The sequence below is a fragment of the Hydra viridissima genome, unplaced genomic scaffold, assembly GCF_058129835.1.
Source record: "Hydra viridissima isolate aposymbiotic clone 2 unplaced genomic scaffold, HvirCarnegie_v1 scaffold_10, whole genome shotgun sequence".
Classification (NCBI taxonomy): domain Eukaryota; kingdom Metazoa; phylum Cnidaria; class Hydrozoa; order Anthoathecata; family Hydridae; genus Hydra; species Hydra viridissima.
The window spans coordinates 3,231,949-3,255,252 of NW_028324309.1; the positions used below are offsets into that span (position 1 = coordinate 3,231,949).

The following is a 23,304-nucleotide window of genomic DNA, read 5'->3' on the forward strand; positions in this document are numbered from 1 at the left end:
GTTCTACATCATGGTTTTACCCTTCTTTTTTTTTTGTTTAAAACATGCGCAGCCGATCAATATTGTGATACTTAAACTTGCCCTATGTAAACACCTAATAGTAAATAGATTTGAATTTTGCGTGACCAACTTCTAGGAGTTGTTTGTTAAATGATAAAATAGAAAAAAATAAATAAGATGCATGTAAAAATTATCTTTTTTTGATTAATAATCCAAAAGGTTTGAAGGGATTCGCGAATAGACCTTTAGGACAAGGTTGACCCAACCATTTTAATTTTGCTTATGGAAACCTAATTTTATTGCAATGAAATGAGTAAACTATCCGACTGAAAAATACTCCTGTACGTTTTTGACATCAAAAGTGACTTTAATATACTTTTCACTCAATTTTTATTTGAAAATATAGTCTCTAACTTTATTTGCAGTATATTTTATTGAGTCTACAACAGATACCCATCAACGTTTTTGTGCTCACATACGGCAAAATCAAAAATTTTTCCGTTTCAAATAAAGCAAACTAATAGTTGTAAAGAAATCTATGGAGCTATTTCAGCACTAGAAAAAACTAAAGATTTTTTATTTTTTTAGTAGCCGAAATAATTGCGTTTTGATACCTAAATTTCATTATCTTATCTATGGCCATAATTATTGGTTTACCAATGGCTGCATAAATACCAACATATTTTTAAAAGCGAGTTGTTCATAATTTTTATTTATGGTTCTTGCGTCTCGTTGTTTCACTTTTGACTTTCCGAATCCGGAATGATGTTTGATGCAACCTGCTATTTCTCTGTTGCTGATTCTAAAACCAGCCTTCATGCCTATTATCTGCCACTTTTTTGCTTCACTCACTGCTTTTCAACCTGTTGTATTACTTATAAATTCAAGGAGCTATTTTTAATGTTTTTGAAGGATGCGTTTCTTGCAACCGCTTCTTGTTTTATAAGGAGGCGAAAGCATACAATCTTTGTAACTGACTTTGTTTTATAAATTTTACTATTCGCACTTTGATCAAGAGCGGTCATTTTTACTCGCACTCAACTGTTTATAATAAAAATTCGTTAAACATGGAGCCCACGGAGTTTATTTGAAATAAAGTTTATAAGAGTTTTGATTATCCAGAACTTTTATTCTGTTGGATGCTAAATATATTTCCAGATGAGTGCTTATTTTCTGCAACGTCTGTTTCAGCTTCATTATTTGGAGTGTTATTACGTTTTCGTTCAAAGCTAATTGCCTTCATTGCAGATATGAAAAGGCCATTTTGTACATATCTATAGCTGAAAAGCACCGTTACTTTTTTCGTTTTATACGGTATGATGACTTGTTTGATTTTAAATAACACTAAATTAAATTTAGCTGCATTCAGTACATATCATTTATGCAGAGTTTTGTTCGGTGTAACATCTTCTGCCTTTTTATTGTTTCCAATACTTCTCATACCAAACATTATCTAAATAGCGATCCTGAGTTTGTTAAAAAATTTATTCAATCACTTCATGTAAATTATCTAATTACAAGTACTGATTCTGTTTCTAAAAGACTTGTAACTTAAAAGTTTTATGCCGTTTGATAACTCAAAACTGTTATGCAATTTGATTAATTTACTTCGCGCAATATTTCAAAAGCTTTAGATTTAAAATGGAAAAAATAAGATGATTTACTTTTATTTTTTCGTTTCAAGAACTTTTTACAACTGTAAGCTCTAACCCAACAAAAAGACATTCTTAACTTTATAGCAAGCTTGTTCGACCAATAGGGAATTCTAAATCCTGTCATTGTAAGATGCAAAATATTGTTTCAGTCTGTTTGTAGACTGAAACTCGGTTGGAATAGTGAAATAGATGGTGATATTTCGAATGAATGGAATCAAATTGTTTGTGATTTAATTTCTGTACCATTTGTTTTTATGCCAAGGTGCCATGTGAAATAGATTGACTAGCCAGATAACTTTAAATTTGGATTGCATGGTTTTAGTGATGCAAGTCTAAAAAGCTTATGGGTGTTGTGTTTATTTGGGATGTTGCACTAACAACAATTACAATACTTCTCTGGTCAGTTCTAAAGCTAGGGTTTCTCCTTTAACTAAAAGTACAATTCCAAGACTGGAATTAAGAGCCATGTTTTTAATGTCAGTTGTTTCCGAAGAATTATCTAGTATTTAAATTATTTCTCAGTTAAAATTATTTTGCGATTGTATTATCTGTCTGATTTGGGTCAATTATTAAAATAAAATCAATGAATTGTTTATTCAAAAGCGTTTAGAAAAAATTTGGTTGTTACATGATATTAAATTTTGGGATTACTTTGAAAGAAATGAAGCAGATATTATATCACGTGAGAGTAAGTTTACTGATTTTCAAAGTAACGATCTTTGATGCACAGATGCGAAGTTTTTGTAAGATGAGTCCGTTTCATGTCCATGTTTTGATTTCAAAACACGGGGATTATGTTCCATTCTGATGTTGAAACATTGATGACATCTGTCGAATCCCCTTTAAATTTAAAACTTAAGCATATTGAGAGATTTAAAAATTATGACCATCTTCTGAGTTTCAGTACATTTGTTTTGCGCTTTATCCGTATTGTGAGGGGGGAAGATGAAGAAAATTGTAAAAATTATCCTTAAGTTTTCACCCGACTCAAGCATATAACATTCGAACGAAGAAAAGAATGATTCAACCTTAATACCAAGTGGATACACATGTTCAATTAGTGAGTCACAATGATATTAATCTAACAGTTTTCGAAAAGTTCTGTAACCTTTCTGAGACAAAGGCTAATAAAAAGAAAACTTGTAAAAACCTGTCATATAAATAAATGATTAAGCGAAAAAGAAGAAAAGTTAAAAATAACAACTAAAGACGTATACATGGAGACTAATTCAACCTGTCATGATAAATAAATGATGAATGAGTAACGCAACGATAAACAGCCAAAAACTATAAAAATAAGGGAAAGAAGAATACGAGGATGAGGAGGAAGAGGAGGACGAGAAGGAGAAGGAGGAGAAGAAGATTTTAAGAGAAAAGAGTTTAAAGAGATTTTATGAAATCCTCCTTATAAGAGAATCTGATGAGAAAGTAATTTTAAGAGATATTAAAAAGGATTTTAAGAGAAAAAGAATTTTGAAGATTTAATGAGAAATTTATGAAAAGAATTTATGGAAAATTGAATGAGAAATTTATGAAAAGAATTTATGGAAAATTGAATGAGAAGAATTAAAGGAGAATGAAAAGAATTAAAGGAGAATTTAAAAGAGAACTTTATGAGGAAAGTTGGTAAGAAAATATTTGAGTAACTTTCAATATGTGTTATTATGAGAATTAATCTATTGTTATTTGTATGAGTTAGTATTAAGAGAATATATATATTGATGAGAAATAATTGAGAATATTGATTAAGAAAAATAAGTAAGAAAAGAAAAATCAGTCGTAAGTATTTTTACTTTTGCTTTCATTTTAAGTAAGGCAATATTATTATTATTAGTAATTTTATTATTGTTTTATGCGTTAAAAATTGTTATTAAAAAAGTCTGATGCTCCTATCGCGCTTTTACTATATTCGCGTTACACACTGACAGTGCTACCTCACTTTCTATCACTCTCTATATTTGCGCTACCATTACACTTACATAGAAACAACCACAGTCACATTTAATAATCATCACTACTAGGAAATGCCGATTCCAGCGCATTGATACCTTTCCTATACTTAAGCCGACCTTTTTTTGAGGTACTAATATCTTGCCAGAAGCTGCAATGAAGTAGTAAAAATGTTTCTTTAGTCGTAAGCTATTCCAGAGCAAAGAGTTGATCCATAAATGTAAAAGAAGGTTTTAGTTTGTAGTGTCCGAGGGCTAGCGTGTGAATGCCGTCTTGTAAGATGTGTCTTTTGTCGTCGTTAGCGCTGAGAGCGACTTTGTTGATTAAGATTTATAAAATTGATTTTGAGTTAAATAAATTTCTTATGGAATTAAAAAATGGATGAAATAGATGAATTTAGCCTTATTGATATTCTTAGTGGTGAAGAAGTGAGATATTGTAATGAGAAATCTAGAAGATATCTTAAATTAGAGAGAAACGTTCGAAAGCTTCCAAAGTGTATTAAAATATCGTTTATAGAAATGATTCAAATGATGGCATTCGAAGAAGTTTTAAAAAGATTAAAATCTGTTATTAATTCATATCATTGTATTGAAATTAAAAAATCATTGAATAGAAGTTTAGTGTGTGGTAACTCAGTAAAAAAGATTGTTCGTGATTATAATGAAAAGATTGTTAAGAATACGAAAGCAAATTTCAATATGAGTAAAATTAGAGAACAATGATTTAAAAACATTTTCTTTTTTTAAAAAATGTTTTTAGCGAGAACAAAGCATGCAGATGAGATGAAAGCGTTGTTTGATCTTTTGTTCAATAATATGAGGATGGTGTGTTTGAAGATAAGTAAAGAAGGAATTTGTGTGAAAACAAAAACAACGATAAATTTAATGTTTGAAGTGAATCTTTTAGCAGATCGGTTTGAGGAGTACGTGTTTGATTTTGAGGAACTGTTGTATGTAGGTGTTGAGAGTTATATGAGTAAGGTGTTTAAAACGGTGAAAAATAGTTGTGAGTTGACATTATCAATTTTGAATGTGGGAAGTTTGGAAATCGCCGTGAGATCTTTAGACCAGTTTGTGTATAATATTAAAGTGGTAATAGAAAGCGTTCAAAACGTGAATTTGAGTGAGCGCTATTCTTTTTTGTTAAAGAGAAGAATTTCGGCTTTGAGGTTTAGAGATATGTGTAAGATGATAAAGCCTACGTCTGAATTTAGAGTGTGTTTAGAGAAAGGGGTGTTGATATTTTCAATGGAAACATGCGGTGTATTTACTGAGAGTTTTAAGTTTGGAGAAGAAACTGAAGATGAATTGAAGGTGGATTTAGTGTGTCGGTCTGAGCAGTTGTATCGAGTTTCAAAAATAGTTTCTTTTTCAAGCGTGATGGATGTGTTTGTAGGAGAGACGTTGATGATCTCATCGATAGGAGAGATTGGAACGATAAAAGTGTATTTTCTATGATTTTTATTTCCAACCTTGCCGAATTATTCCAAAGATCTTATAAATTTTATATATCAGTGAAAATATATAAAATTATATTCTAGTTCTTCAATCATTTTTTTAGTTTCCAAATGTTGGTTGAGTATTGGATTCTTTGAAATCTTTATCTAAGCGCATACGGGTTCTGATATAATGGTCATAATTTTTGAATACGTATTTTTCATATCTGTTTGTTTCAGCGTCAAAAATTTTAAAGGAGTATGTCATTTTTTATAACAAGAAAAAATTTATTTAAGTCATTTCAAAAAGTTTTTTTTCTTTGTATAATTTACAAAATTAAATTTAAAAAAGGAATGCTTGAGAAGGGTGAGTTAGGTCCGAGCAATAATCCGGATCCAATAGATTGATAGCCTTTTCCATTTTTAACAAAGAGCCCTTCACCAATAGTAGGTTTTACCCAAGGTCTTAAAAAGATTCCTGATCCTGCAGCAGTCATTTTCATTCCATTTCCATTCTTTTTCAAGTAAACGATTCCTCTTCCTGCAATTTTATCAACCATAGCAGAGCCAGCAGAAGAACCTACACCTGCTAACAATCCAGTAGCTAGAGCAGGGACTACTTTTGTGGCAAGAGTGCTGCCTATCATACCTAAAAACGGTAAAAGAGCTCCGATGAATCCGCCTTCAATGGTTGAGTTGTATGATAATTGTTTTTTGCTCAATTTAAGAGTGACCCCTTTTCCAGCTTCATACGCTTTTCTAATTTTGTTCAATTGCGCATTAGTGATAGCGAGAATATGTTCGCCTTCTAGATCTGAATGAGATAGTCTTATATTGACATCACTCTTTTCTTGAATCGCTTTTTTTATTTTGTCAGATTGACTTTGTGAAATGTTTATTTTTACTTTTTGGTAGTTGCTCAGTTTTTAAATAAAAGAAAAAAATTATCGTTGAACTGCGCTGCTCGTAAAAAGGTCTTGAAGCACAGAGGTTATTCTTTCTCTAACGTGAAATCTGAGGATAATGTCTTCACCTCTAAAGTCAATCAAGTTACCGTTTTGATCTACAATTCTTGTTTCCATTCTTGAAATTCTACCCACCATGATGGGTAAGTATATTAAGTGGAAAGGTTTTTCGCTAATTTTGTAGCCTGGAGGAGAGTCAGGATGAAAAGAGTAAATGTCAGATGTTCTTTTTCCGTTATCATAAGATGATCCGATAATATCGTTTGTGATTCTAATGATGGTTACTTCGTCTATTCTCGAAAGTGCTTCAGACTCGTAATAGTCGATATAACTTGTGACTTTATTTGGATCTGCTGGATCTTCTTTTTTCCCTACATAGGTATATTCTGCTTTATTAAATCCAAGAACAGTAGCTGTTATTCACGTTAAAATCCACCCAATATTTTGTTGTAGATCCAGGTTTTCCAAATTTCAGTGTAGATCTTAAAGTGGTTAGGTTTGCACCGATAATAACACCATCCACTCTATACAAGTTTCCAACTTGTTTTTTCATTTCATTCTGAAGATAATCATTAATCTCGCTAATTTCATACGCTCCTTCTTCGATGTAAATGGTATAGCTGTTTGAACCGGCATTGGGACTGTATCTGAAAACATTATTTGTAGAATTGATGTTGGTGTAACTGTGAACAGTGTCAAAACCAACAAGAGCCATTTCATACTTTTTATTAGGTTCGAATTCGATGGGGTTGTCAAACTCAGTTTGGATGACGCTGTTTCTTACGGTTGGAGTTTCTTTTTTTGCTTTTGCAAGGAAATAAAATCCGCTCATCTTTTTATATAGAGTTGGGAAAATAAAAATTGTCAAATCCGCTTCGATATTTTCCACAATCCTTTTTTGAGGATAAATCAATGACTGCAAATCCGTGAGGTTGAGACCAGCAATATTTACAAAACTTTTTAAACTCTTCTATTTTCATATCGCTGGATACGTGATCTTGGTAAATGTGGTTAATGTTTTTCGAGTCTTGAGGAAAGAGACAGATAAAATTAGCGTTTTCTCGAATGGTTTGTCTAGGCAACATAAAATAGTTTTGAGCGAGGTAAAAGCAGTCAACGTTAGAGTGTCTTCCTCGGATATAGTATTTTTCACATTTGTTTTGTTTAGTCAATTGCAAATCATCAAAGATCATTAAATTGTTTTTGGATGAATCAAGATCTTCTGGTTCTGGCACATCGTCTGCAGTTTCAAAAAATTGACATTCCATATCCTCTGTGTTATTCCATTTTTTTGAAATTTCATCAATAACACATTCAGGACTTACGTTTAATTGTTCAATTTTGTTTTGAATGTTAAACAAATCAAGAATAACCTCTTTCGGTAATTTCTTCTCGAATGAGTTTTTTAATATTTTATATTCTGGCTGGAAAAGAGATTTTCCAAAGACTTGTAAATGATTATAGTCTAGCCAGCCAGGTCTTAAAAGTAAATTGAGTAGCAGCGTCGTTTTACCACAACCTGATTTTTTAATAATGATTCCACGTATACTTCTAGGCAAAAGTTTGTTGTTTTTTCTTTTGCTTTTATTTACATTCCATGACAAATCAATCACTTCCATTTTTTATTATGTTGAATATAAAAAATGTATTGCGTTAAATGTAAAAGAATAACAGAAACGGACAACTTGCACCATGCTATAAGCAAAAGCAATAGAAATATGCTTAAAGGAACTTGCGTCATCTGCGAGATAAAAAAAGAACAAATTTATTTCTGCGCATGCGCTTAGCGGAGGAGACTTGGTGGAATCGATCAACAAACTCTCAAACAAAATAAAGCTTCCATGGGCAAAGTTTCCAGGAGAAATGCACGTTCCAGGGATGAACTTTGCTGGACCTGGTACCAATTTAGACAAAAGACTCACTTCCACAGACATGTATCAAGATTGGAGCAAACCGGTGGATAGAGTGGACAATGCAGCATATCACCACGATTTAGCTTACAAGTATTTTAACGACAAGCAAAACAGAAATTTAGCAGATCAAATGATGCTTGAAGAAATGGATTCTATACAAAATCCAACTCAGAGAGAAATAAGCGAGCGAAAAATCATTGAACCTATCATCAAAGCCAAAGCCAAACTCGGATTAGGTGTTGCAAATTCGAAGAATTTCCACAGATATAAAAATACAGTGAAAAAAAATTTTTGATTTTGAGTTAAATAAAAATCTTGTATATAGAAAAGAAATGAGTTTTATTACAATTGAAAGTTTTGATGAGAGCAAATTATCAGTTGGAGAAATTTACGCGGCAACAAAACCAGTCGTATATCAAAAAGTACCAGTAAAATATTCTTATCCAACTGGAGATGGTCCTCTTGTATTACGAACACCTATATTATTTTCGTATGGCGTATGTGAGAATAAAGATCCAGCAACACAAAAATTGACTGGCTATTCCATGTCCTTCGTTTGCTTTGATGATAAAAAGGGAAAGACAGAACAAGAAGAAAAGTTTATTAGTACAATGGAAAAGATTACTTTGTTTATTAGAGGTGAAGTGGATAAATTGTCAGCCAAACTTAAAAAAGGGGGAAGAAGAAAGCAAATTAATTCAGAAGAATTGAGTATTTTAAAATATAAACCTGATCATTTTGAATTAGCTCCTGTGTTTTATGCTAAAATGTTTACTAAAAAATGAGAAAGATGAAATACTCATTACTTCTGTATTTCATAGAAAGAAAACAGATATTGATACACAAAATGGTATCAAAGGAGAACGTAGTAATAGAAATTTAGTCAAATCTTCTGGACATAATTTCCTCAATCAAAAATGTTATACCATTGGAGGACTTAGAATTGAGGGGGTGTATATTGGTCCTTCTATTGTGTCTATTCAAGTCAAGCTGGTAGAAGCCGTCATCGTGAAAAATGTAATTTTTTCTCATAGCATTATGGAAGGAATGGATTTAGGGGAAGTAGAATCGGATAATGAAATAGAATCGGAAGATGAAATGTAAATCACTTGTGAAATCTGTGAAAAAATCTAATTTTTTTAAAATTTTCTGAATTTTAAAAAATGATCAACGTTGAAGGAATTGTACTACCGAACAAACCTCTTACCAACTTTCAATTAATAGATGCTGTGAAAAAGCTCAAAATTAAAAACTTTAGAGGTGTTTTTGTGAGGGATGAATTGCCAGAAAAGACAAGAAAAAAAGAATGTGGAATTGTAAACACGGGAGATTCTAGTACAGATGGATTTCATTGGATCTGTTGGTATAAAGATGGGGATAAAAAATACAGTTTTGACTCTTATGCTCAATCTCCTCTTGTAGAGCTCATTGATTATTTAAAAAGTCCTGTTTATTATAACAGTGAAAGAGTGCAATTTGGTAACACTTCTTATTGCGGTCATTTGTGTCTTTACGTCTTGAAAAAATTACAGGAAGGGCTTGACTTTCAAGAAGTTATCAATACACTTTGGTGAAAAAAAAGTCGTGTCTATATAAAATGATTGACAAATTTGGAAGAACTGAATTGGGAAGGTATTTTTATGACCCTTCTTCATCATCAGCTGTAACAGGTGATCTCTATGTCAGAACAGATGGAAACAGCACCATCACTGCAGACATGGATTTCAACTCTCATAAAATCATCAATATGGGTGAACCGACTAACGCACACGATGCTGCTACTAAAAATTACGTGGATACACATGCGTCAGGTGGTACTGGAACGGTGATTGGTATTGCAGATTTAGATTTAAATTTTCACAAAGCGATCAATTTGAACGAACCAACAAATTTGCATGACGCTGCTACAAAAAATTATGTTGATGTGAGCTCGAGTCAGTGTGTTAAAACAGACGGATTCAGTACAATCACAGGAATCATCGACATGAACTCTCACAAACTGATCAACGTTTCCGATCCTACCAATTTAAAAGACGCTGCAACAAAAGGGTATGTAGACACCAAAGTTGCTTACAATAATATTTCTTATGTAGACATTAACATGGCAGCTCATAAACTGACTAATTTGGCTGAACCTACATCATGGATTTGAACTCGCACAAATTAATTAACGTGCTTGATCCAACCAACGCACAAGATGGAGCGACAAAAAATGATGTTGACTTGCTGTTGCAAAAATCAAGTCTGACCAGTGTCGTTCCAAGCTCTAGTTTTACCAGTTTGGGATTCAAGTCTCAGACGGTAGCAGCGTTAACCACTTCCCCTGTGTTTGCGTTTTCTGGAAAATCCGGTGTGCTGAGAAGGCTGTGGCTGGCTTTATACAGCACCCCTGGAACAAATGTTCCTGGTCAAGTTTTCATTCGAATCTTTACAGACGGAGAAATCAATGTGGGGAACTATATAGAAGTGACTGACGGAATCGGAGGGGACGCTACCGGTCTCGCCACTGATTTGCTTTTTTCTCCTTTGGGTGGAGCTTTTTACACCAATTCTTTGCAAGGTTGCAACATGTATAACACCACTTCCTTGGGAGGATATTTCACGTTGGACATGCCTTTCAGAAACGACATCTCCATTCAACTGGTGAACAGAAACGCTACTGCCATCACGTATTGGATTCAACCTTTTATTTCCACACTTGCTTCTATTCCTGCTACCATCCCTCTTTACAAGCTGTACTGCAGAACGTTTCGATATTTGAACACCACTTACGGCAGCGAATACGTCTTGCTGAACACCAACGGAAAAGGAAATGGTTTGTCGTTGAAATACATCAGGATGCACATCATTGGCGCTTCTAGAAACTGGTGGGAGTCGAGAGTCCGAATGTACGATGGAAATTTACCTCCTGGAAACGGAACCGTTCTCACTCCTTGGACGTCGTACAACACCAACAATTACACGTATTTTCCAGGATATGACGCAGACAGCACATGCTTCTTTTCATCCTCTGGACTGGAAGATTTTTACTTGTCGTCGTGGAACGGAACAAATGTGACTTCATTCAACAGCAACTCGACTGGGCTGTTGTATCAATCCACTTCATCCATCGGTTCTACATCTACCATTTCTTTTTACAGAAATTTTGGAGAAGCAGATTCTATGCCTACTGTCGCAGCTGGTAGAAGACTCGTTGTCACGCTCAACTCTGGTGATGCTCAAGTCGGTCAATCTGGAAGCTTTTACCTTCTTCTCGGACAAGTCTATTATTACGCCTAATGTACAGATGAAAAAAATTTTTGAAATGACTTAAATAAATTTCTTACTATAATAAAAATGTCGATGAGTAATAGAGAAGAAGACGATTATATTTATCAACCACTATATAATTATGATTATGACGAAGAACTTAATAATAGTTGGCCTCCTATGCCTGTTTATGATCAACCAGAAGTTAATAGATTAGACAGAGCTAATATGTTTAGTAGATTAGACGAAGCTACTCTATTTAGTATATTTAGTCGGTCTTGGCCGTCTTGGCAGTCTGATGATAGTTCAGAAGAAGATGATAGTTCAGAAGAAGATGATAGTTCAGAAGAAGATGATAGTTCAGAAGAAGATGATAGTTCAGAAGAAGATGATAGTTCAGAAGAAGATGATAGTTCAGAAGAAGATGATAGTTCAGAAGAAGATGATAGTTCAGAAGAAGATGATAGTTCAGAAGAAGATGATAGTTCAGAAGAAGATGATAGTTCAGAAGAAGATGATAGTTCAGAAGAAGATGATAGTTCAGAAGAAGATGATAGTTCAGAAGAAGATGATAGTTCAGAAGAAGATGATAGTTCAGAAGAAGATGATAGTTCAGAAGAAGATGATAGTTCAGAAGAAGATGATAGTTCAGAAGAAGATGATAGTTCAGAAGAAGATGATAGTTCAGAAGAAGATGATAGTTCAGAAGAAGATGATAGTTCAGAAGAAGATGATAGTTCAGAAGAAGATGATAGTTCAGAAGAAGATGATAGTTCAGAAGAAGATGATAGTTCAGAAGAAGATGATAGTTCAGAAGAAGATGATAGTTCAGAAGAAGATGATAGTTCAGAAGAAGATGATAGTTCAGAAGAAGATGATAGTTCAGAAGAAGATGATAGTTCAGAAGAAGATGATAGTTCAGAAGAAGATGATAGTTCAGAAGAAGATGATAGTTCAGAATAGGAAGAGGAAATCGATGATGAAACGTATGAGAGTATAAGGTATTTGTGGAATGGATATGAAAGCGATGAAGAAAGCGATGAAGAAGAAGAATACATTGATGAGGAGGAGGAGAAAAGAAATAGATTAAAGATTAAAGCATTACGTAAAGGTTTTCATAAGGATAAACATAGAGTGTGTGCTTCTGCTGCTTAAACATTTAGATTTTTAATTCTTTTTGAAGAATTGAAAATTGAATTCAAGTCGGTCAATCTGGTAGCTACTACCTTCTTCTAGTACAAGTCTATTATTACGCATAAAAAATAATTTTTTTGTAATAAAATGGAAACTAATGTATAAAAAAAATTTTTTCATTATGATCGAAAGATGTGTAATAAACCATTTCTTTTTTTCGACAAGTATTTGAAGCATCCTCCCTCAAAAGTAGGAACTAGATATGAAATATTTGCTCAAAAAGACATCACACTAAATCGGCTAAGCCATCAGAAAATAACTTTTATGTTTGGAATAAAACTGAAAAGCGGATTAGCTTTAGTGAATTTGAGGGAAAGCCTAAAATCAAAACTGGATTATTTCAGTCACAGCATCATACTATCAGAGTCGGTGGATAATGTGATCATGGAAATTTAAAATAACAGCAAGTCAGATGTCATTATTAAAAAAGGGGAAAGTTTATGCTTTGTCAATTTCATTAATGAGTGAAAAAAAATATTTTTTTTCGTTTAATAAAAAATGGAATACAATTACGATGCTAAATCTAAAATTTACCCAGTTCTTCCATCAGCTCCTGCAGATGAAGGACACAATTACCGTCTTCAGAAAATAAGTGAAATCCAAAAAGAGATGGATAACGAGAGGAAAAAGAGAGTACATATGAGTAAAAAGTACCATCGCGCTTTCAGAATCATTTCTTTTGTAGACACTACGTTGCAAGCAGGTGGTGTTGCGCTTGGAGTTGTTGGAATTGGAACTTTGAGCACTATCGCTGCTGCTCCTGTTGCGATTGCGTGTGAAGGTGTAGCTATTGGAATGGGGTTTTTATCCATTGTAGGAGGACAAGTAAACAAAAAACTAGCATTAAAAGCGGAGAAGCATGAAAAGATCAAAGTGTTGGCAGAGTCGAAATTGAACACCATCAACAGTCACATTTCAAAGTCTTTAGTAGACAACGTTGTGAGCGATTCAGAGTATGAATTGATTTTAGACGAACTTCAAAAGTTTAAGAGTCTGATGAAAGAAATAAGAACTAAAACAAAAATCAGCATTGATGAGATAACTAAAGAGTCGTTGATCCAAAAAGGAAGAGAAGACGCGATAAAAGCGTTCAATAATATGTTTAAGAAAAATTAATATTTTTCCACGGATTCGCAAGCGAATCTAAGAAATCGTAGATTTCCACGGATTCAAAGAATCTAAGAAAAACTAATTTAAAAAATTAATTTAAAAAACATAATTAAGTCTGGGTTTTAGTTTTTTTCTTGTGTTTTAAAAAATGTCCTTTTTTAAAATACTAGACCCGAACAAGAGAGATGAAATGGTAAGAGAATTTGTTGAAAGAAGAAAAAGAATATATCAAGATAGTTTGAATGAAAATATTTATGATGCTAATCTTCAGACTGATTTGAGCAAGCTTTACAAGCCTCTGATTGAAAGCAATGAAAAGATGCAAAACGAACTAAAGAGCATCGCATACAGAGAGGTTGAAAACACTCCACTAGCTTTGACTTATCCAGAAAGCGAGCCGTCGTCAATTAAAAGAATGAATTTAGGAGGTATTGCGAGTTACTACATGGCGAAATATGCATCGAAAAAAGAATTATGCGATAGAGTGCTTGGAATTAATGCAGAAGGTGGAAAATTGCATATCGGTAAAGAAGAAGTAACCATCGATGAAAACGACGTCATTATTGGTGGAGAAAAGTATAATGGAACAATAGGACTTTGGGAACTAATTTCAAGGTCGAAACCTGATAAAACCAAGTACACTGATGACGACCTTAAAAATTATGAAGATATACTTATTAAAACTAAAGCAATTGAATCTGATGTAAATCCAAACAAACCAAAAGCTTCGAGATCTGAAAAATACGGAACGATTATAAAGCCTATTTGGGATAAATTTAAAAGTGAAACCAAAGTCAAAAAAGGTCGTGGCGTGATTATTCTTCCAAGCGATCCAAATGCTCTTGTGGAAAATCTCAACTTGAGCATCGCTGCATGGCATGCTGGAAATAAAGAGTCGAGAAATGTAGCTGTTTCCATTTGCGATGAGCTGTTGAGACAAAAAAGGATTAATAAAGACGAGTACAAGGCTATGATTGCGTATATTGATGCAAAATAAAAAAATCTTGGAAATAAAAAATGATCGTTTATAGAAATAGATATGTTAAGAAGCATATTGTGGGCGGAAGTGGGATAATTGACACGCTTAAGAATTTCTTAAGAAGAGCAGCAGCTTCAAGCGCTTCAAGAGCAGCATATACTTTGGATAATAAAATTGCAAAAACTGAACTGGGAAGAGAAGCAATCATGGCTACTAAATCTGCAGGAAAAGAGCTAGCTTCTACAGCCATCTCCACTGCTAGAGATGTAGCTATTGACAAAGGTAAAAGGACCATTGAGAAATTGTATTCCAAGACTGGAACTCCTAAGCTGCATGAAGCTGCAAAGAATGATCTCAGCCTTAAAAGCAAAGAAATTATTTCAAGCATTGTTAACAGAAAGCTAACTCAAAGCACACCGATTATAGATGAATATTCCATGCTTGGAGGAGCGATCAGAATACAAGACCTGGTAAAAAGGGAAATGGGCTTTTGATTGCATGAGTTAAATTTTTTTTCTTTGATGTATAAAAATGGCAAATTCCGATGTTTTAAATTTTACAGAAGAGATTATTGTTGATGAAGAAATTGAGAGATTTGAGTTTCATGAATACGAACCAGTGAATAAGAATCTAAACGTGGATGGAGAAATAAGAATCAATATTGAGCAGCAAGATTTGTTCACGCTTCCATTTGAGGGTTACATTTTGGTTGAAGGAAGACTTTTAAAAGCGGATGGAACTTCCTACGCTGATACAGACGTCGTTGCTCTTGCAAACAACGGTATCATGCATATGTTCAGTCAGATTTCTTATCAGCTGTCGAATCAAGAGGTAGAAACCATTTACGAGCCAGGGCAAGCTACCACCATGCTTGGTTACCTAAAATATCCAGTAGAGTTCCAAATTTCAGAGGGTATGAACCAGCTGTGGCAAAGAGACATAACAGCTTTAGCAGATCTTGTCAACAACACTAGATTTAAGCAAAGACAAAATTACATCATTGCACAAACTGAAGAAAAAGGAACGTTTTCGTTCTGCATTCCTTTAAAGCACATTTTTGGATTTTGCGATGATTACGATAAAGTGCTCTATGGATTTAAGCATACACTTGCTCTTGTGAGAAAGAGCGATAGTGATGCTATTTTTAGAACAGCTGCAACAGCTGCAGGAAAAGTGGATTTGACTAAATTGTCTTTGTTTATGCCTCATGTCACACCCTCTGTCGCGAGTAGTAACAATCTTTACAAAATCATTGAATCAAAAGTAGATGTCCCATTTTCGTTCAGATCTAGACAATGCGATACCATCGCTGTTCCTGTATCAAACAACTTTAGTTGGAGGTTAAGCGCAAGATCTGCTAGTGAAAGACCTAGGTATGTCATTGTTGGATTTCAAACCAATAAATCTGGAAATCAAGAATTAAATCCTTCAGTCTTTGATCACTGCGACTTGAAAAACATGTATGTCACCTTAAACAGTGAAAGGTATCCTGCTGTTGATTACAATTTTGACTTTAATAACAACAAATACTCAAGAGCTTATAGAGACGCCTCTAAGTTTGACAATAGACTTTATGGAACAAACGAAATTATAGCTCAACCTAATTTGTCTGCCTTAAATTATAGATACATTTGTCCTCTTTTTGTTTTTGATGTAAGCAAGCAGGCTGAGAGGTTAAAAACTTCAGTGATAGATGTGCAAATAAAAGCAACATTTAACGCAAACGTTCCAGCAAACACTCAAGCCTTTGCTGTCCTCATTTCCGATAAATTGCTTAGACTTAAATCAGATGGAAGCAGAATGAATATTGTTTATTGATGTCCTTCAAAATAATATTTTTTTAATAAAAAATGAGATATACGAAAAAGGATTTGAAAAAATTACTGAAAGAAAACGGAATTTCTAAAACGTCAAACAATAAAATGTCGTTAATGATGCTTGCGGTTGAAAACAATCTGATCGATAAAAGCGAATGGATTAAAGACGTGAAGGAAGAGCGACCTGTGGGTAGACCGAAAAAGGATTTTCATTAATCCAAAATGGATTTTCATTAATCCAAAAAGGATCTAAATCGGTTACAAGTAGAATAAAATGAAACAGTTTTTTCCGTTTTTTCTAGAATGTAGTATAAAAGAGACTGACGCAAATAAAAAAAGACATCTTGAGCTTCTTGCATTTGGAAAAACAGGTGTGTTTTGCGAATCTGTTTACGTCACTGAAAACGGAGATTTTAATATTCCAAAAGAGTACAGTGATGAAGAGAGAGACAAGCTTTACCGACTAATGTGGGATGACGATACAGAATATTCACAAATGGAAAAGAAAATCAAAGAGCATCTCAGTACTTGGAAAGGCTTGCCTAAAGAAGAAAAGCTAAGAATGATTGACAAGCATGTGCTTGGTTTGGATTGTGATTTCGAGGAGAAAAAAAAGATTTCTGGAAATCTAAAAAGCGCAATTTTAAATCATTCACTCGGTTCAAAAGACATTGTGTATGAAAACTTTAAGATTCTTCCGATGTCAGAAATGAAAAAAAAATTGAATTTGATTTAAATAAAATCTTAGCATAATAAAAGATGCCTTACACAAGAAAGCTTTTGAAAATTTTGGTAAAAGAAAATGGTGTTTCCAAAACGTCTGACAATAAAATGTCGCTCATGATGCTTGCGGTTGAAAACAATCTGATTAGTAAAGATGCAATTTGGAAAACTCGAAAGATATGAGACCTGTTGGAAGACCTAGAAAAAATGAGAAAAAAGAAAAGAAACCTCTTGATCCTAAATATGCGAGACTTGGTTTAATTAGAAATAATCCTTTAGGTTTGAGAATAGCTAATGTTGATACTGGTGAGGTGGTAGAATACAAGTCTGCTTATGAATCGAAGAAAAAGACTGGACATGGTTGGCAGTACTTTGCGAGACGAAATGGAAAAGTAGTGGATGGATACAAATATGAGATTTTTTAAATTCAATATTGAATTTAAAAATTTGAAAATGATATAAATAAATATCTTACGTTATTAAAAATGGAAAACAAAACGGTGAAAGAGTTAAAAGAAATTGCTAAAAAGCAAAATATTAAATATTATTACAAAATGAGAAAGGAGGATCTTGTAAGGGCTTTGCAGTCTGTAAGACCTGTCATTGCTCCTAAACCAACGATCATTTCACCAAGACCTGTTGTGGTAAAACCTCCTATTGCCCCGAAACCAATTCATTTGCAAAGACAGATTCTTGATGAGCCTGTTTCAGATTTAACACCTGTCATAATACCTAGACCAGTCATTCCACAGAGATCTTCATTTTTTTCAAGTCTGACGGCAGTTGCAAAAAGTGTGGCGTCATATGTTGCAACTAAGTTTAATGATATTAAAGAATGGATAGATCCCTACGTTCCTGAAGTAGTCAAGAAGAATGTAAGCAAATCAGTGAAACAAATCGATGAAAAGATAAAGTCTATCAAATCACTTGTATTAAGAACAGTGTATAAACATCCCAAGTCAAAACCATTTACAGTAAAGTTTAAAATGACTGAACATTCAGCGGAGAGAGCTGCTAGACAATTTTCTTACAAACCGTCTTCTCGATATCAAGACCTTGATGCCTTTTTTAATTTGGTAAGAGAGTCTACCATTCAAACCATGGAAGGAGAAAGAAACACCAAAGTAAGATTTATTTTAACGTGTGAAATGAAAAGTGTAAGTATCATCACTGGTGAAGAAGTGACTCGAGAAGCAACCTTTTCATCAAGATCAGAGATTATTCTAGCAGCTACAGGTGTAAGAGAGTTAATGGGTGAAATGGAAGAGAAAGTCTTGGAAAGTAGTGTCAAATACAATGCTTTAGGATCTAATTGCACTATATCTAAGATTTTAAGAATGGACATTGACTTTATTGATTATGAACCTCTCAGCGGTTCTTGCTATATTAGGCTACCTAAAGAGCTGAAAAACAAAAATGCCATCATCAACATGAAAAACGAGGACAATCAATGCTTTAAATGGTCGGTTACTCGAGCGTTGAATCTGAAAAATAAAAACAGCGAAAGAATTGATGAAGACTTGGTTCTAAAATCAGAAGAGCTGAATTGGGATGGAGTAATATTTCCTGTGGATTATCATAAAATCGACAAGTTTGAAGTGAATAACCCAACTATTAGCGTGAATGTCTTTTGCTATACTGAAAGAACACCTCAGCCTTTGCGAATATCTGAATTTGTTGACCGAAAGCACTGTGTTGATTTGTTGTATATTACAAACGAAGACACAGAACATTATTGTCTCATTAAAAATTTCAGTCGGTTTGCTGGTTCCTCAGCATCGAAACATCAACACAAAAGATATTTTTGCAGAAGATGTCTTCAAGATTATGACCAAGAAGAAAAGCTCCAAAAACATCAACCTTATTGTTATGACAACGCTTCAGTAAGAATCGAACTTCCTAAAGAAGGAGAGACCGTCCAGTTTAAAAACTATAACAAGTCTATGAGGGTTCCATACGTTGTATATGCTGACTTTGAAAGTTTCACCAAATCTATCAACACTTACACACCGAATTCGAAAGAGTCATACACCAAACAATATCAAAAGCATGTCCCAAGCTCCTTCTGCTATTATATCAAATGCTTTAACGATAACCTTTACAAAGGAAAACCCGTCATATACACAGCAGAAAGCGATGACGATGATGTAGCTCAAAAGTTCATAAATATGCTTGAAGCAGACCTTATAAAGATTTTAGACAAGATCGATTTAATAAAAAAGAGAGTGATGAATAAGGAGAATAAAAAGAATTTTGAGGTTGCAACTCTATGTCATATTTGCAATAAAGATCTTAACGGTGATAAAGTCTTAGACCATTGCCATTTGACCGGAAAGTATCGAGGAGCTGCTCATAACAAATGCAACTTGGATTATAAAATTCCAAAATTCATTCCCATTATTTTCCATAATTTGTCCGGCTACGACAGCCATTTGTTCATCAAGAAATTAGGTGGAAAGCTCAATTGTATACCTAACAATGAAGAAAAAAATATCAGCTTCTCTAAACAAATCAAAGTGAGAGAATTCACTGATAAGAAAGGGAAACTTCGTGAAGTATGGAAAGAGCTAAGGTTTATTGACAGCTTCAGATTCATGGCTGGTCGTTTAGATACTTTAGCCAAAAATCTGACTGATGATCAATGCAGAAACGTTGCTCAATATTATTCTGGAGAAAAGTTTGATTTGGTAAGGAAAAAAGGCATTTACCCTTATGACTGGGTGGACTCGATTGATAAGTTTTCAGAGACGCAATTACCTCCTATCGAAGCATTCCATTCAAAACTGAATGATGAGGAAATAAGCTGTGAAGACTATGCACATGCTCAAAACGTTTGGAAGGTATTTAGATGTGAAACGATTAAAGATTACCACGAGCTGTATAACGTCTCTGATGTACTGATGCTTGCTGATATCTTTGAAAATTTCAGAGACGTGTGTTGTGTCTATTATAGACTTGATCCTGCTTGGTATTACACCTCACCCGGTTTAGGTTGGGATGCAATGTTAAAACTAACTGGAATTCAGTTAGAACTTCTGACCGATATTGATATGCTTATCATGGCTCAAAGAGGGATACGCGGTGGAATTAGCATGATCACCAAACGACATGGAACTGCTAATAACAAATACATGAGCGATTCCTACGATCCTTCAAAACCATCTACATTCATCCAATACTTGGATGCTAATAACCTTTATGGATGGGCTATGTGCAAACCTCTTCCTGTTAGAGGATTCAGATGGATGGCTGAGGATGAACTCTCCAATTGGAAATCCATACCTTGCATTCTCGAAGTCGATTTAACCTATCCTAAAGAGCTTCACGATTTACACAACGACTATCCTTTAGCTCCTGAAAGACTGACCATTGGAAAAGTAGACAAGCTTGTTCCCAATTTAAACAACAAAGAAAAATATGTCATTCACCATGAAAACCTAAAACTATATGAACGGTTGGGACTTGTCACCACCAAAATTCATCGTGGTATCACCTTTGAAGAAGAACCTTTCATGAAATCATACATTGATCTCAACACCCAATTAAGAGCAAAAGCTAATAACGAATTTGAAAAAGAATTTTTTAAACTCATGAACAACTCTGTCTTTGGAAAAAACATGGAGAATATTCTAAAGCATGTTGATATTAGGCTTGTCACCACTAGAAAAGATGTTCTAAAATTGTCAAGAAAACCTAATTATGAGCGAAATACCATTTTTGATGAAAACCTAATCGCAGTTCACATGAAGAGAACAAATGTCTTTTACAACAAGCCTGTTTACTTGGGAATGTGTGTCCTCGATCTAAGCAAAACACTCATGTTTGAACAGCACTATGACTACATCAAACCTAAATACGGAGATCGCGCTAAATTACTCATGACCGACACTGACTCTCTCATTTACGAAATAAAAACGGATAATTTTTATCAAGACATTGCTGGTGATGTAGAAAACAAATTTGACACGAGTGAATTTCCTAAAGATCATCCTGCCATTCAAAACGCTGGGCTTAAGGTTGGTTTAAACAAAAAAGTTATTGGAATGTTCAAGGACGAGGCTGCTGGCAAACAAATTAAAGAGTTTGTCGGACTTAGACCCAAACTCTACTCCTATAAGGTCTTTAATGAAAAAGAACACAAAAAATGCAAAGGAGTAAAAAATAAAGTCGTTGAAAAACACATCACTCATCAAGACTATAAAGACTGCTTAATGAACAAGACAGAAAAGCTCACCACCATGAACGTTATCCGTTCCCATCTTCACAATGTCTACACCGAAGAAATCAACAAAGTCGCTCTCAGCGCTAACGACGACAAAAGACACATCTTACAAGACGGCATTCACACGCTAGCCCTCGGACACTACAAACTAAAACCTTCTTTTACGTTTATGGATCAACTCTTTGCTCTGGAATAGCTTACGACTAAAGAAACATTTTTACTACTTCATTGCAGCTTCTGGCAAGATATTAGTACCTCAAAAAAAGGTCGGCTTAAGTATAGGAAAGGTATCAATGCGCTGGAATCGGCATTTCCTAGTAGTATCATCATCCTTTAACACATCATTAAAATAAATAAATTAATTAATATAATCCACTGCCCTCACAGTATAGTTAAAAAAGAAATATGTATGGGAGGTTTTCCTTCTACTCCTAATTCTATAGAATTAGACCAAGCTGGAACTCTTTGGATTACATATATTCAAAAAAACATAAGTTTATTAAACTCATATAGTCAGCTTAAGAAAGATTTAGGTTTTTTCATTGAAGGTGGTGTTGCTCGTTGTTTAGGTCATCTTGGTAATGGCCCAATTCCGTAAAGTTCAAAGCACCCAATATTTTAGCCCCAAAAAAGTTTGTTTATTAAATAATTAACATTAGATTGCCACTCAATTTTAAAACATAATGGAGGAAAACATTAAAGGAAAAATTAAATCAATTGCGTTCCAAATTTTGAATTCGTAAAGCTCGAAATACTATTAGGAAGCTTATCAAAAAATGTTGATAGTATACAATACCAGAACAAACCTTTTAAAAATCCTATTTCACCACTCTTACCTTTGCCGAGACTAAATGAGGAATATGCTTTTAAAAATGCTGGAGTAGATTATTGTGGTCCAATTTTTATTAAAAATATTTTTTTTGGAGATGAAATGTTTATAGCTTGGATATTTATTGCAACTTTTTCTAGCAAACGTTTTCTTCGTTTAGATCTTGTGTCTGATTTTTCTTCAGTCGTGTGTTCGTTGCCTACGTCGTTTTATTGGACGCTATGATTCACCCAATTATATTGTCTGTGATATGGCACATATTTCTTAGCATATGAAACCCAAGCTTTTATTTCTTCTTAGCGTATCCGTTGGCATTTCAATGTGGCTGCAGCGTCGTGGTGGGGTGGGTTCTTTGAGAGAATGGTTCGGACAATGAAAAGAAATCTTGAAAAGATATTCACAACATCAAGATTAAACAATAAAAAAATGATTACAAATCTTTCTGAAATTGTAATCGTAACTAAAAACTAGCCTATTACCTTTGTTTATGAAACACCTGGTAATGAATCTTTAAAACCAAATCATTTTATGTTTAGGCGTAAACTTAATTTAGAATCATCGCATTCAAATATTCCTTTATAACAGTACCAGTTAAAACCCATTTTGTTATTGAAAAACGTTATAAATAGTTTTTTTAATGTAAAAAGGAAATTACGTTTCGATGCAAACTATTTGTGTAAGTATAAGTCTAAATTATTTTTTAAAGTAAATTACATTCTCATGGCTCACTGTTTATTAGTAATTTAAAAAAAGTAAAGAACTCTTTCATGTTAATTACTTTTAATTTTAAAAATAAATTACTTCTACGAGTAAAAGTTGTGTATTTTTAAATTAATTTTTTCAGTAATTTTTGCATCTAATTTAATGTTGTTTTTTGAAAAATGAATTACTCTGAAATGTAAATATATTTATTGTTTTAATCTAATATGAGTAAAGTAATTTTTGTTAAAATGTTACTACCCTTTTTTAAATCAAAATAAATAAATGTGCCATCCCTAACTATCAAGATGAAGATTACAAAAATTATAAACAAATTATGAGAGATACTAATGCGTCAAGAAGAGGTAATAGTTAAGATGACGAAGAGTAAATCGGAGTTATAAATGTCATAATGTACTAAAACCTATTTGGAATAAATCCTAAACTGTTAAAGGTTTCACAAATACTATACTCTTATGCATTACTAGATAGGCTTGACATGCTATTGGCTATTGAAAAAAGCTGGTAACACAGGACGAAGGAATAAAATTGTTTTAATGC

At 33.6% G+C, this 23,304-nt stretch overlaps 2 protein-coding genes across 3 annotated transcripts; both read left to right on the plus strand.

Moving 5' to 3' along the window:
• The first annotated feature begins 2,947 nt into the window (after positions 1 to 2,947).
• LOC149882646 (uncharacterized) lies at positions 2,948 to 14,494 on the plus strand. Its single transcript, XM_090101100.1, has 2 exons — positions 2,948 to 3,281; positions 13,645 to 14,494. The coding sequence occupies exons 1-2, from the start codon at positions 3,269 to 3,271 to the stop codon at positions 14,469 to 14,471; spliced, it is 840 nt and encodes a 279-aa protein (XP_089957226.1). The 5' UTR covers positions 2,948 to 3,268; the 3' UTR covers positions 14,472 to 14,494.
• Positions 14,495 to 17,458: 2,964 nt separating this feature from the next.
• Positions 17,459 to 22,759, plus strand: LOC145190574 (uncharacterized). Of its 2 annotated transcripts, none has more exons than XR_016456600.1 (2): positions 17,459 to 21,502; positions 22,205 to 22,327. XR_016456600.1 is itself a non-coding variant. In XM_090101099.1 (2 exons), exons 1-2 carry the CDS (start codon positions 17,479 to 17,481, stop codon positions 22,310 to 22,312), a joined length of 3,639 nt encoding a protein of 1,212 aa, XP_089957225.1. In that variant the 5' UTR covers positions 17,459 to 17,478; the 3' UTR covers positions 22,313 to 22,759. The 2 variants fall into 2 exon arrangements, 1 of the variants encoding a protein (XP_089957225.1); XM_090101099.1 differs by having other exon boundaries at positions 17,459 to 21,009; positions 22,205 to 22,759.
• The last annotated feature ends 545 nt before the right edge of the window (positions 22,760 to 23,304 follow it).